This window comes from Nematostella vectensis, chromosome 2, assembly GCF_932526225.1.
Source record: "Nematostella vectensis chromosome 2, jaNemVect1.1, whole genome shotgun sequence".
In the NCBI taxonomy this organism is placed as follows: Eukaryota; Metazoa; Cnidaria; class Anthozoa; order Actiniaria; family Edwardsiidae; genus Nematostella; species Nematostella vectensis.
Window position 1 is genome coordinate 19,981,658 of NC_064035.1, and position 14,917 is coordinate 19,996,574.

The 14,917-nt window shown below is 39.0% G+C and overlaps 1 protein-coding gene and 1 long non-coding RNA gene across 2 annotated transcripts; both read right to left on the reverse strand.

The window, feature by feature from the left end:
• Positions 1-2,299: 2,299 nt before the first annotated feature.
• LOC5508490 (eukaryotic translation initiation factor 3 subunit K) lies at positions 2,300-8,404 on the reverse strand. The gene is made up of 9 exons (XM_001629016.3): positions 8,303-8,404; positions 7,871-7,919; positions 6,129-6,178; positions 5,786-5,906; positions 5,465-5,539; positions 3,821-3,887; positions 3,316-3,393; positions 2,973-3,098; positions 2,300-2,605 (listed from the first exon to the last, which is right to left on the reverse strand). The coding sequence occupies exons 1-9, from the start codon at positions 8,353-8,355 to the stop codon at positions 2,574-2,576; spliced, it is 651 nt and encodes a 216-aa protein (XP_001629066.1). The 5' UTR covers positions 8,356-8,404; the 3' UTR covers positions 2,300-2,573.
• Positions 8,405-11,986: 3,582 nt separating this feature from the next.
• Positions 11,987-13,828, reverse strand: LOC116615553. The gene is made up of 3 exons (XR_004294995.2): positions 13,707-13,828; positions 13,267-13,467; positions 11,987-12,227 (listed from the first exon to the last, which is right to left on the reverse strand). It is a non-coding gene; the product is annotated as an uncharacterized LOC116615553 (long non-coding RNA).
• Positions 13,829-14,917: the final 1,089 nt, after the last annotated feature.

Genomic DNA, 14,917 nt, shown 5'->3' on the forward strand with positions numbered 1-14,917 from the left:
CTTCGTGTGTGTGTCCGTGTTTTGATTTCTCTAGAAATTATAATGATTATTTCTGAATATTTATGATGATGACGACGACGACGGCGGCGGTGGTGGTGGTGGTGGTGGTGGTGATGATGGTGATGATGGTGATGATGATGATGGTGATGATGATGATGGTGATGGTGGTGGTGATGAATGCTGAATTACAGTGTGGGTCAGAACAACATTACAGACATCACTGAAACTTGACAGTAGGGAAATTAAACCTAACGAGATCTACGGGATCTTCCCAAGGAATCTAGTGCCACCAGAGCGCAGGGTTTTTTTTACTGTATACCAATTATTTTATTGTAACAAATAATAATATTCGCCGCATACAAAAACAACTCGAAATGACTCACTGACGCACTAAGTTTACAAAACAACTCGGAATAAATCTGTAACGCACTGAGTCAACAAAACAATTCGAAATAACTCGACAAACTCGACAAACAACACGACATTAAACTCGACAAACAACTCAACAATTAACTCGACAAGCAAGTCGCCAATTAACTAGACAAATATCTCGACAATTAACTCGACGAATATATTGACAAAAAAGTCGACAAATAACTCGACAAGCAACTCGAAAAAGAACTCGACAAGCAACTCGACAAATATCTCGACAAGCAAGTCGACAAATATCTCGACAAGCAACTCGATAAAAAAAAGGGACAAATTACTCGACAAGCAACTCGACAAATATATCGACTAGCAAGTCGCCAATTAATGCGACAATTTACTCGAAAAATATCTCGGCAAACAACTTGACAATTAACTCCACAAATAACTCGACAAACAACTCGGAAGTGTGCGGTTGCAAGAGCATGATAACGGATTTAGCAAATGACGCACGGCAGTAGCGAGTTCATCACGTCCTCGGCGAGATGAAAGAGGTTGGCGCAAGGCGAATAAAGAAGTAGTGACGCACGCAGCGAGTGACGCACAGCGAGTGACGCAAGCTCCATAGGTGACGCACGTCGAGAAATAAACGAAAATGCACGACTGAGAAATAGCCCTTTCATAATAAGAGAAACAGGCCCATTAGAACTCTCGACTGTCATAGACAACCGGAATGAAACCGATATTCAACGAGGTCAAGCTTGGCTCAATACTTCTGAATAAGGAGAATGAAGAGAAAATGCTGCCTGCTAGAATCATCCAGTGCTCAAAGCGAAAACACCTTGCACCGAACAGGGATGAAAAAGAGGATGAAAATCGAGCAGAAAGCGGAGCAGACAGCTCTAAGGCCAGGGCGCCAAGGAAGGTATACGGGGTGGAGCAAAACCCGACTGGGTTCAATGTCATTCACAAATGGGACGAGTTCAGTGTGGTGGTGGAGGAGGAGCAGGTCGAGAAGTGTTACCTTGTCACCATGGTGAAAGGGAGGTCTTTTGAGATCAAATCAGTGAGAATGGTGAGTTCGGTCACCACACAGAACGGTGAGGACAGAAGTTAGAACCGCCAGCTAATCGAGGAAAAACGAACAAGAAATAGAGATCAAAGAGATGTCCCAAAAGCGAGTGAAAAGGCCGTGGAATCAAAGAGAGGTCCAAGAAAGCGAACAAAAAGGCCCCAAAAAGGTCATGGAATAGAAGAGGATGTTCTAGAAAGAGAGCGAAAAGGTCATGAAATCGAAGAAATGTCCAAGAAAGCGAGCTAAAAGGTCATGGGATCTGAGAGAAAGCGAGGGAAAAGATCACGGAATCGACGAGGTCTCCAAGAAAGGGAGAGAAAAGGCCATGATATCGAGAAAATGTCAAAGAAAGCGATCGAAGAGGTCATGGTATCTAAGAGGTTCAATAAACATCTCTTGCTGTTTGTAGAGAGCTGAGGAACAAACTGTTGGACTACTGTCCATTTTATTTTACCATTGAATGGCACGTAACATTTCTAGGGAAACTTTAGGCTTTCATTTGTTAAAAAAAAGAACATTTGATGTCCACGAATTGATACAGAGAAGAAAAAACCCCTAAAAGTATAGAATTTGCTGAACAGTTATTTTTTTAAATTCGCATACATTCAACCATTAGTGCGACAGTCACGGTGTTTTGTAAGTTTGTACATTGTTATTGTAGAAATGCGTGTGGAAGTAGAATCATTTCGCTGTAAAAACAAGAACAAAGGGAAATAAAAAGGTTCATTGTTATTGTGGCTTTATCAAGGTTCAGTGTTTGCTAGAATTCAACTGTCGTGACAAGTGAGTCAATGGGTTCGCGTTTTATACTCCGAAACCTCCCCTTTAAGTAATTCATAATAGTAAATCAAAGTACAATCTTTTCTCCTTGTCTTTATTACATGGTATTAGTCATACATGGACTTGTCACTTGAAAACACATCCTAAGCCAACAATTTTCTTCTTCCCCTCCATTCCGAAAACAACACTTGTACTGTTAACACTATGGATTGATTTATAGTGAAAAGGAACCAAGGAATCTAGGTTTAAGGCATTAAAACATGACATGGACAAGCAACCCCTAAAATCCTATAAATAAGACGGAGACTCTGGTTGAAAGTTCATCTGGTGTGATCAATTCTGCAAGTTGTTTTCATCTGGCAGCGGCAATGATATTTGCAACACCTGAAATAAACAAGTACATGATAACATACCAGGCTCGTAGCCAGGATTTTGAGCCGGGTGGTTCGTTTATCCATTTCAGCGGACAAATTTCCGGTATACCCCTCTCCTCGCCTTATTACATTAGGCAATCAATCTTGTATTTAAAATGTTATTAATAGGGTACTTTTTAACATATAGCGATAATAATAAATATAATTATTATAAAAAGATTTCTATAGTCATTTTAAAGACATATTGATTTGCACAGACCCGCCCTGGCTACGGGCCTGCATACACCTTTCAGGTATGCAAGGGGTGGGGGGTGACATTCACCACACAAGAATCAACATATAACAGTAAAAGGATCAACAAATATTACAAAACTCACTGGCAAAATCTATCTTCTCAGCAATGTTCTTAGATTTTATATGGGCTTCTTGGTTAGTCACGTATATTGTGCCATCGTCACTAGACATCCATCCCTTGGCCTTGATCCAGTCTTGAAGCTGTGCTCCTAAAACATAAGCACAACATTTATATGCTTTTCAAAAGTTTGATTCAGTCTTGAAGCTTGATCTTAAAACTAAATACCTTCTGTGCTTTTTACAAAGAGAATGAGATCAGAAATAATATCTAGAGCAATAGAGTAAGTTTGTATTTCCTATCAAAGAAAAACAATCACCTAAGAAAACTAAGAAAGCTATGACACCTAATACTTGGTTATAGCTAACCTTGCAAGCCACCAAGCAGTTCAGAAGCCAGGCTTTCTTCTATTGTCTGATATGTCACTCCAATAACATAGGTGATATCTAAGTATGCAAGTGATGAAATAATAAATCAAAAGTTACTTGTATCAAACTGATATCTACAAAACTAAGCTGAGTTGCAATACAGTAAAGTACTTGGCTATAAATTTAAACAGCATGAGTTATTTTCTATCAGCCATTGTCATTTTTGATTCGACAATTTTTTTTATAGCTTCAGACAATTATAGTACCGGCAAATGTTGCAGACTATTACAGTTTGGCAAATAGTCATGTTTTTTTTTTTAAATGAAAAAATATAGCTTCCTCTTGAAATACATAACACTTTCACCTTACATTACAACATGACCACTCAGGAAAAATCTAAGTTTAAGCTAGAAAACAGGCATTGCTATCATATATGCATGTGTGTTCAAAAATGGACTAAATCTTAGCATACCTTCTTTCTTAAGTCCTGTGTGTACATACTTACAATTTCTGATAGCGTCATGGAACCCAGTCACACCATCAACTAGGCTGGCCTCTTCCTTAATGAATTGCTACAAAAATAATTAACTATATATTTACTAGAATTCAGATCAGTATCAGAGCCAAGCAGAGAAGAACTACAATTTCATCAAGCGACAAGCCACTGATTGGAGCACAAAGGCATTTCATGTGCCACTCATTGGAGCACAAAAAGGGGCATTTTGTTGTGTTACACATTGCACTAGAAAGGCAAGGCATTTTGGGTGCTACTCATTGCACTAGAAAGACAATGTATTTTGTGTGCTACTCATTGCACTAGAAAAGTAAGGCATTTTGTGTGCTACTCAATACACTAGAAAGGCAAGGCATTTTGGGTGCCACTCATTGCACTAGAAAAGTAAGGCATTTTGGGTGCTACTCATTGCACTAGAAAGGCAAGGCATTCTATGCGCTACTCATTGCACTAGAAAGTAAGGCATTTTGTGCGCTACTCATTGCACTAGAAAGACAATGCATTTTGTGCGCTACTCATTGCACTAGAAAGACAATGCATTTTGTGTGCTACTCATTGCACTAGAAAGACAATGTATTTTGTGTGCTACTCATTGCACTAGAAAGGCATAGCATTTTGTGCGCTACTCATTGCACTAGAAAAGTAAGGCATTTTGTGCGCTACTCATTGCACTAGAAAAGTAAGGCATTTTGTGCGCTACTCATTGCACTAGAAAAGTAAGGCATTTTGTGCGCTACTCATTGCACTAGAAAAGTAAGGCATTTTGGGTGCTACTCATTGCACTAGAAAGGCAAGGCATTCTATGCGCTACTCATTGCACTAGAAAGTAAGGCATTTTGTGCGCTACTCATTGCACTAGAAAGGCAAGGCATTTTGTGCGCTACTCATTGCACTAGAAAGACAATGCATTTTGTGTGCTACTCATTGCACTAGAAAGACAATGTATTTTGTGTGCTACTCATTGCACTAGAAAGACAATGTATTTTGTGTGCTACTCATTGCACTAGAAAGGCATAGCATTTTGTGCGCTACTCATTGCACTAGAAAAGTAAGGCATTTTGTGCGCTACTCATTGCACTAGAAAAGTAAGGCATTTTGTGCGCTACTCATTGCACTAGAAAAGTAAGGCATTTTGTGTGCTACTCATTGCACTAAAAGACAAGGCATTTTGTGTGTTACACATTGCACGAAAAGACAATGTATTTTGTGTGCTACTCATTGCACTAGAAAGACAATGTATTTAGTGTGCTACTCATTGCACTAAAAGGCAAGGCATTTTGTGTGCATCCCATTGTAGAATTCTGAAACAAGGTAAGGCACCAGTTTGACAAAGTGTATTTTTGTGGACAGCATTATTTTAGATAGATTTATTCACACACAAAAACAAACAGTTCTATTGCTAGTGTTGTTTCTTTTTTCCTGTTGCACTTTTTGTATTTTTGTGAAAGGCTAGATTTCTACAAACATGATGTATTTTCTGCCGAATCATTATGTTTAAGTTCTGACCAACCTTAACACTTGTATGTTGTATTTTTTTTAACACTTATCACAGCTTTTCTAAATTGCCATCACAGAGCTTTGTCTGTTTGTATCATTTCTGCCCTGCAAATGTCCAAGTACACAAATTACACATACCCATGCAGAGGTGAATGCACAGGTTTCAAGCCGCTCTGCCAACAGGATCACTTTCTTGATTGTCAAATCTTGTTGCTATTGCCATCAATCAAGGATAATACAAAGGTGTCAGAATTTTTTAAATTTCATATCAGACCATGACCTTTTATAGACCATGAACTCTGAACTCTTATAGGTTTCAATAGTCTTGATAAAGCATAACAACCAAGTTGGGTATTCAACAAAAAGCGCAGACTCGCTTTTGACTTGCTCTGTATTTCTGGATATTGAGTCAAGTCCCTATTTCAGGTATTCAAAATTATCAGTGATAATTAAGGATACAATTGCATCATCAATAACACATCGGCACATGATAAAGTCAGCATTAGGTAGATTCATCAAGGCTTTGAGAAGGATCTGAGAGATGACAGAGGTCTGTGAATATGCTGGGTTGAACTGGTATCTAGAAAAAAAGTAAATCAGACAAATTAGTGTCTTGACCTTCAATTGATCTTCCAAAAACAGTTGTGAATTTCCAGAAAACGACCCACTTTTCTGTCACCGATTGATGTGATATAATATTATTTCTATCTTATAAGAATATTATCCTTTGTGATAATGCTTTACATTCAATTCTTATCCACAGCTAAAATATGATAATAGGTTAGATGGCATTTTGACTCACAGCTTCAGAACGGCTAGATTGGCATCAAGATCATAGGCATTCTCATGCACCTGAGAATACAATGATATGTACGATCAGTGGTGGTAGCCAAAGTAAATTAAACAGAGGCTTAATAAATAAATAGAGGAAATTGTCATTTCTTGAAAATCAAGGTTTCAAACTAGGTGTTCTTTATACTGTGTAAATAAGGTAATGTGAATTTTGCAAATTTGCACTGAATAAGTTAATTTCACATAATAAAGTCAAGCAGCTGTGAATTAGATTATTACATATTTAACAATTAGAACTCGAGGTCGATTGGATTATGATTCAATAGACCATGAGAGTAAAAGCCAAAGGTTGTTTTAGAATTTACCAACTAGATGGTAAAACATAGACAAAGATTAGCAATGAAAATGGTTTGAAAATTTTACGGTTGTTTTTCAGTGGCGCAATGGCCGCTCGTATTGATCACATTGAGGTAACTTTGAATTCAGTGTCATTGTTTTGATAAACGGAAGAATAAAATACTTGGAAATAGTGACTCAGCTCTTCTTTAGTCATTTCTTATATTTGATAATTGAATGCTGTTTGACTTCAATTCTGCAAGATGTATACTTATTGTAAACAAACATGATGACAATTTTACATCTCTAATGGATTTCCTGCTGAAGGCTGAAAATCTAAAATATTGAAAAAAGAAAATATTACATGAATTTATGCTTTCATTTGTTTTCTAACCAATGAAAATATTAATTCCTGGTTGCCTTTTTTATGTGATAGCATTATCTTTAAAAAATTGTTGCTAACTTTACAAAATGCGATTCAGCTGCCATTTTCCTGAGCATTTCGCTATCCACCATCTATGTAGAGACCATTTGTAGCTCAGCCAATTAGAATGCAGGACTTGTGATAGACCTCTAGTTGGGGAATTCTAAAAGCATTTAGTATATACTTGGCGGGAACTTCATAAGAACGCATGCTCTGATTGGTATGCTATCTCTGAATAATGGTACATTATTCACTGCTAAAACTCGGAATAATGAGTCGATTTGTGAAATTATCATTAGAAAACTTGCTTTTAGCACCCGAAATTATCGAGCTTCACATTAAAATGGCATTTTTGCTAAAATTGATTAAGATTCATTGTCCTTTAAGAAAAATTGGATTAAACTCCCGAAGTAAAACAACGAGTTACTCAAAATTTAGGCCTGCATAATGTATTTACAATCTAGAGAGGTATTTTAGTGAATGTACCTTATTGTCTGTGAAGCATTCAAAGCGAAAGAAATAATTTTCTTCGATCAAATTCATGAAAACGAAGAGTCAAACTTTTATTAAAGGTAAACAAAGTTAGAAATTCAATAAAATAATTACAGCAAAATGTGTCTTGTTCAGTCCCCGCCAAGTATATAGTAAAACAATTATTCTCCTCAGGCTCAGCAAATAGTGGTGAATAGTCCTTATCCACCACTATTCACTTTGCCTTTGGTGAATAATTGTTAAATAGCACAGGTCACAGGCCTCAAAACTACCCTGGTTAACAAACTCTACTATCAAGCTACAGTAAATATAAGCTGGGCAGACATCATCAACAAATCCCGAAAATGTACGAAGAAACTACCATAAATGTACAGTGAAACTACCATAACTCGCCAACTCTTACCATATTTTCTGACTCAAACTGGTTTGCGTTTAAGGTTCGAATTAACGTGGTTCCACTGTATACACAATAAGATGTTAATGATGGGTAATCTACTAACCTGTAAGTGGACATAGTGCTCTAGAACCTTGAGATTTTCTGGATTATACCTGAGAACAAAACGATTTTTTGATTAGGCGGATAATTCTTAAAGTTATAGCACGCCCAAGGGAGCTATGAACCGAACGCATACAACCGTATATATTAACCACAAAAATGGCTTTAATTATGTGGAAATGCAAAAAAACCCCTTCAAAGACATCCCTGAATTGACTTGTGCAAACACGATGAAAATAAATGCCTCGGGTTTATAAGAACTTGGGTTTTGCCGATCACACGTGTTTTGATTCGTATCAAGACGACAATAGCAGAAATCAGTTTGATGTGTGAAACAGACTCAGCACTAGTTCTCGTCTAGCACTATTTTATTTAACGCTTTCAGGGCTTTTTTGAATGGTAAATTAGGGCTGCTGCTTGTAAACTAAGAATTTACCGATCGATCCCTTTCAAGAGTTGAGAGACAGTCACTCGCATTTCCGCCGCCATCTTGGAAAGAAAAGAAAGAGGGGAGCTTGGGCCGGAGCATATCACCCACAGGAGACCCAACTATTCATGCCATTCGGGTTGTGTAGTCCAGTCAATCTATGAAGTTTTTATGGCCCAGGTGGAACTTATTGCAATAGAATTATTCTCAGCGGATTTTGAACAAGTGATACAACCTATTTAATATACTAAAAGTTCCATTTTGGAACAAAACCACAGGGTGCCCGCGTCGTTAAAACGGAAAAAAATTAAAATACACGTCTCAGTACATTTAAAAGGCCATTGGTCAAAGTTGATTAAAGACAATGTTTGGATATCGAAACAAAGCAAATTGCCCCTGTTTAATATCTCTTTTCCAATATTTCTGTATTCCAAAAACTACAGGGTAACCGCGCCGAAAACCCTGAAAAAATTGAAAATACAAGTCTGAATCAGAAAATTTCAAAGGTCATTGGCCAAAAATGATAAAAGACACAATCTTAGTATCGAAATAAAGCAACTTGTCCATGTTTTATTTCTATTTCAAATATTTTCTCCACAAATGTATTTCATCTGCATTCTTCGCACTTGCGTCAGTGAATGAAAATTGTCTAGAAACAAACTTATATGTGACATCAGCTCAGTAGGTAGCCTATTCAATACATGTATACAACGGTAATCAGGTTCACTTTTGTAATTTCTTGAGGTTTTACACCAGCCTAGAGAAAGCTAGTTACATTTCTAATGAAACTGAACGTCTAGCTCTAGCTCGATTGTGACAAGTCTGACATTTACACTCTCCAAACGTCGCACTACAGTCTAGACGCCCATTCATCTTCTGGTGCTGCAATCCAATTAGCACTTGTATCGCATTATATTTATCAGCGATCCTAGGGGATGGTCCAAAGCGGACAGACTTGCGGCTTCAACACACGGATCGCTGCTAGAAATAGTGCGGTGCAAATGCACAATTTTGATTGCATTTGCTTTCTTTAGGCTGGTTTAAAACCTAAAAAAAAACACAAAAGTGTTACTGGTTACTAGAATAGTCTTCAAAAGCTTTATTAGACAACAAAGATGACCAATGGGGGGTCATACGTAAACGGGCACAGGGTCCATGCAGGACGTACCCCCAAACAAAAAATTAGAAATAAAATGAATATAAAAAATAATTGTGGTGGCAGTCACAGATCCGTGCGATGGACCATGTACAGGGTAAGTCTACGTTGAATACATTGGCAAGTAGGGTCTGATAATGGTTTTTCAGGAAATATTTAATAAACGCGAGTAGGCCAGAGAACTTATTGAACTGAGTTTAAGTTACATACTAGATTCTATGGCTTTTAAAATACGATTGAAATAAGATGCTTGAAACGTAGTTGTTCTGCAAAGAGCCGGAGATAAAGTTAAGGTTGGGTTCAGGTTACGAGTACGATTATGATTTACAAAAGTGACAAAAGCTTGAACATTCAGGTCGGTCATTTCGAAGTTACACTAGTTAGTTACACTAAAACATAAGATTAGTTCTTTCACCTCTTAGTCGTAGACCAAAAGTAGTAGATCGAGTTTCAGAAGTCGCTCTTTATAGCTCAAGTCCCCGATCTTGGATCTTAGAATTCAACTGGTGGCTAGCCTTTAAACTCTTTCTAGTAAGACATTTTAAGTCTTACCATATGAAGAAAACGTTGTCGTTTTGGGGGTCTGGTACAGAGTAATTTTAGTTTCTTTTCAAATACTTTCTCCGTTGACTAAAGATGGTCACAGTAACTGTTTTTCTCCTGTTTACAAGTCATAAAGTTTACCAAGCAACTGCGATACGGCGACCTTAAAAATGACAAGAATCATGCAGTTTTTCCGAAAAAGGAATATATTAGTTTCCTTATATGAAAGTGACCGCGTTTGTCAAAAAACGACAATTTTTGGCAAAATTTTCTTGATGTGGCTGCCGGGGGACCAGACTTCAGTGGCGAAACAAGCTGCGACTTGACAAGGCACAGATACAGAGTACGCCTGACCCTGTGTCTGTAATTAGGACACATGACCTCTTGAGCAGACCAAGCATTCTGTTGGCCTTGGACACCACAAATAGAATGTGGGTGTGATCATATCCTATGTGAGATTGCTTGATATTGTGCCCCCGAGATCTTTTTCAATGTTGATGTGCTGAAGACTGGTGGCGCCAAGCTGATAGTCCACCAGTGTGGGCGATTTCTTCCGTGAGACTATCAAGACTTAATTAATACTTGGTAGCGTTAAAGTTCACATTTGTTTCGTCGCTCCACTTGTTAGACTTGTCAGGTCATCCTGAAGAGCTTCACAGTCCTTTATCGAAGATATTCTTCAGTATAGCTTTGTGTCGTCTGAGTATATAGCGGTGTGCCTTTGTCTGTGGATAGAAGGGGGGCTATTAGGCTTCCTTGAGGGACCCGGAAGTCACTGGGAGGTGACAAGAGGCCATGCCAACCCTAGCTACTGAGTTGCTGTCACATGTAAGTTTGTTTTCTATACAAATTTCAGTCACTGACGCCAGAATGCAGAAATACATTTGTGGAGAAAATACTTAAAATAGAAATGAAACATGGACAAGTTGCTTTATTTCGATACTAGAATTTGTGTCTTTAGTAATTTTTGTCCAATGACCCTTGAAATTTTCTGATCCAGGCTGAATTTTCAAACTTGTTTAGTGTTTTCGACGCGAGTATCCTGTGATTTTTGGAATACAGTAATATTGGAAAAAGATGTAAAACAGGGGCAATTTACTTTTTTTTTCGATATCAAAACTGGGCATTTAATCACCTTTGACCAATGGTCTTTCAAATGTACTGATTGAGACGTGTATTTTATAGTTTTTCCGTTTTAGCGAAGCGGGTACCCTGTGGTTTTGCTCCGAAATGGAGAAATCACAAATTTCAGGATGTTCCACCAAAGGGATTTTTAGTATGATAACTAGATTGTATCACTTGTTCAAAATCCGTTGAGAGAAATTCTATTGCAATTAGTTCCACCTGAAACCACAGATTGACTGGACTATCCTACGCGCCGAAAGCGGAGTCCCTAAGAGCGGCGCGAAGGAGGCTACGGGTTGTGCGGCTTTTTGCAAACGCATTTTAGCGGTACATGGAACAGGGGATAGGGAGGGGGGGCTGGGGGGTGCACTACCCGCCTGGGTACACAGGATAGGAGGGGAATTATAAGTTTCAGCCAAAGAGAATGGAGTAAGTGAACGATGCCCGCGACTAGGGGCTCATAAGTAGGGGCAATCGACTTTCCCCATATTCTGGTATATGTGTCGATGGCGTATGGTGGCCCATGCTATTTTTTGACGCAACGCACGGATCAGCCAATCAGATGTGCGTAAGCATTCCCAAACAAAAACACAAATGTTTTCTCTATGGTGCTTTGGCTTAAGAACAAAACACTTAAAAGGTACTAGAAACAAGCAAAAAATCTCTCATCTCGTACGATTTATTTCGTCTTTTCAAGGAGGTTCTTTTTCTCAAGATAAAAATATTACACAATTTTGGAAGGAAAACAGGGTAGCGTATCAAAGAAAGCCGTAAATAATACATAAAGCAATTCCAAGGGAGTGCTTGACATACTCGCAAGCTAGGCTCTCAAAGGGCCACAGTAAGATAACAATAAACACAGACTCATAATTGATTATACCATTTAATGATCAGGAAGAAAGACTTTAAGATGTTAAATGATCTTTGTCTGGGTAATCTCTTACATCTAGATATCACTGTAATCAATCCGTTAAGTTGTCAGATAGCTGTTTTTAGTAAGCCAACAGTCGTCGTTTCTTTGAGTCGCCCACTTCGCCTGAAAACAGCGCACGCGCAATGGCATCGCCCTCGCCATCGATTGCTAGGTTGTCAGCAAGGTTCTCATCTTCTCTGCAAAAAAAAAGACATCTTATTGATGGAGCAGCTAAAAATAACTTACGATGAAATTATTATTCGGTCTGAAGTAACCATGATTTGCTCAAGAGCTTTCTCAAATAATTAGCCTATAAAATATGGCAAATTCAAAAATAACATCCTATTCTAAGATTCCTTGTTTCTTTTACGATCAAATGTTCCAGGAGGATCTTTCAGCGTGCCGATTTTCATCTCATCTTCACTTGATCCTGGTGAGAAACGCTATCGTTTTGGGGTCAAATGATCGCCTTGCTCTTGAAATTCGAAACTAGAAATTTACGAAGCCCCCGATATGCGTTAACAGTAAAAATGATACGAAGTGGAAAACCATGCTTTACTTTGTAAATTCTGTATTTTGTCCAATTCCAGGAAGTTGAAATACAAGGGTGGGGTGCTGCCGGGGCCTCATTCGTGTTTATGTGTCGGGGCAGGGTACGGTCGGGGCAGGGAATGGTCGGGGCAGGGAATGGTCGGGGCAGGGTACGGTCGGGGCAGGGTACGGTCGGCGTAGGGTACGGTCAGGGCAGGGTACGGTCGGGGCAGGGTATGGCCGGGGCAGGGTACGGTCGGGGCAGGGTACGGTCGGGGCAGGGTACGGTCGGCGTAGGGTATGGTCAGGGCAGGGTACGGTCGGGGCAGGGTATGGTCGGGGCAGTGTACGGTCGGGGCAGGGTACGGTCGACGTAGGGTACGGTCGGGGCAGGGTATGGTCGGGACAGGAGGATAAGGAATTTTTTTTGAATCAGACATAACTATTTTTTAATTACAATTTAGTTGTAATGATCAATTAAATATGAGTTATAAAAGACAAAATAATAGCCATGAGAACGCGGCGGCAACAGAGCAACAATGTACGAAAAACACATCAAAGAACCATAAAAAAGTAAAAATTTAATATATCAGCAAAGTCCCAGGCTTTCTGACCGAGACTCCTGACTCGTGCCAGGCACTACGCTTACTCACGGCTTGTGAGCATAGGAATCCCGGTAAGATCGACTAAAGGACGCTCATTTACCTTATAGGGAAGACTGATCTTTTTGGCAAGCAGGCGGCCATCCTCCTATTGGAGCCGCTACACATCGCCAACCGGCCCTCTGATACACGCGTGCACACAAAGACTACTACCATTGCAACCAGCAGTGACGTCATCAGTACCTTGGAAACCATCGTTGGCGCTCGCAAATAATTGAGATCTTGAAAGATGGAACGATTCAACCTGAGTAGCAAGGAATAAACTAGTGAAACTACGAGGGTAAGCTGCGAGAGCGAGTTGAGATAAGGCCGGGGGATTCGACCTCGGTCTGAGTTAACAAGGAATTCCAGTTGTCCAAGTTCATGGTTTTCTTTTCTTTTGGGCGGGATTTCTTTAGCCTCCATGGCATGAAAAACATATTAGTAAGAGCAAAATGGTACGTGTTTAGAGTTAGGGTTAAACATAGTCTCTTGAATTATTACCTTTCGTGAAGTTCGAGTCGATTCGGTGAGGTCTGCAAAGGATGGCTCAAGCGTTGTGTGTTCGTAGAACAACAAACCTTGCTTATAAAGCTATTCAATCGGCGAGAAATAAAGAGAAGGTTAGTGCGATAGCCCTGGGGGTACGAACGCGGCAAATTCAAGAGTGGGCGGGTTTAGGAAGCGCAGAGATCCACCCATAGGATGTGCTTTCATCGAGTCATCTATATACAGGATTTGGTTGTCGTGCGCTCGCTATTATTCTAATAAAAGGCGGCTCAGGTGGTTTGGCTGGGAGGAAGAAATTGCATAGACCATCTGATCAATTTCGAACCGAAAGCAGAAGTGTGATATACGTGTATTCTTTCTTTAATGGCTCGGTCCGTAAAGGTTAACGGCAAATGACAATGGTATGATTCAAAGGTACCATATATGCTTTGTCATATTATAAAAAGGTTTATCTCTGTAGTTTAGAGACAGGCCTGGAAGCACCTTCAATAAGAAGAGACGTAGCACCCGCCCCCGACCAACCCAAATCGTTTTTTATGGAAGCATCAAGAGATGTGACATTTATGGTTGCGTACCATCTCCTCCCCTTTAGGATATATGATAATATTTTTAGGATATATGATAATATTTTGTTGCTTTTTATATTATTAGGAGCTTCTTTTGAAATCACCAAGAAAACGCATTAAAAAAAGCATATACATATATGAGTTTTCCTGTGTGAATCGTCAATGGCGTTGATTTTGTTTGGGGAAAGTTGAGTAGTATTTCTAAATAACAAAATTCCTTAATAATAGATGGGAATCCACCAGTCAAGGGCTTAAGCTCTTTTTCGCACCAAACGTAGCTCTACCATAGTTTAATCACAGAAAATACTAAGGCTTCTGTAATGTTAGGTTTTAAAGCAGGCATGGAATATTCCGATTTATGATTGAGTTTGGAGTAAATGAAAATGCTGTGTAAAGTTGCCTTCAACGACCAGAGTTTGATCTTTCAGTTTTTCTTCTTTTTTTTTCAGTCCCTTTGCCGTTTTGATATTAACCTTAGCCAATTTGTGTCTTTTTTGCGTGAATTTAGGAAACTCGGACGTTGCTGGTATTCTCTTTCAAATATAACAAAGCATTCCCGTAAAGAGACGTTGGAATAAGGTCCACAAACTTTTATTATCTACTCAATTAAACACGTTAAAAATATTATATATATATATA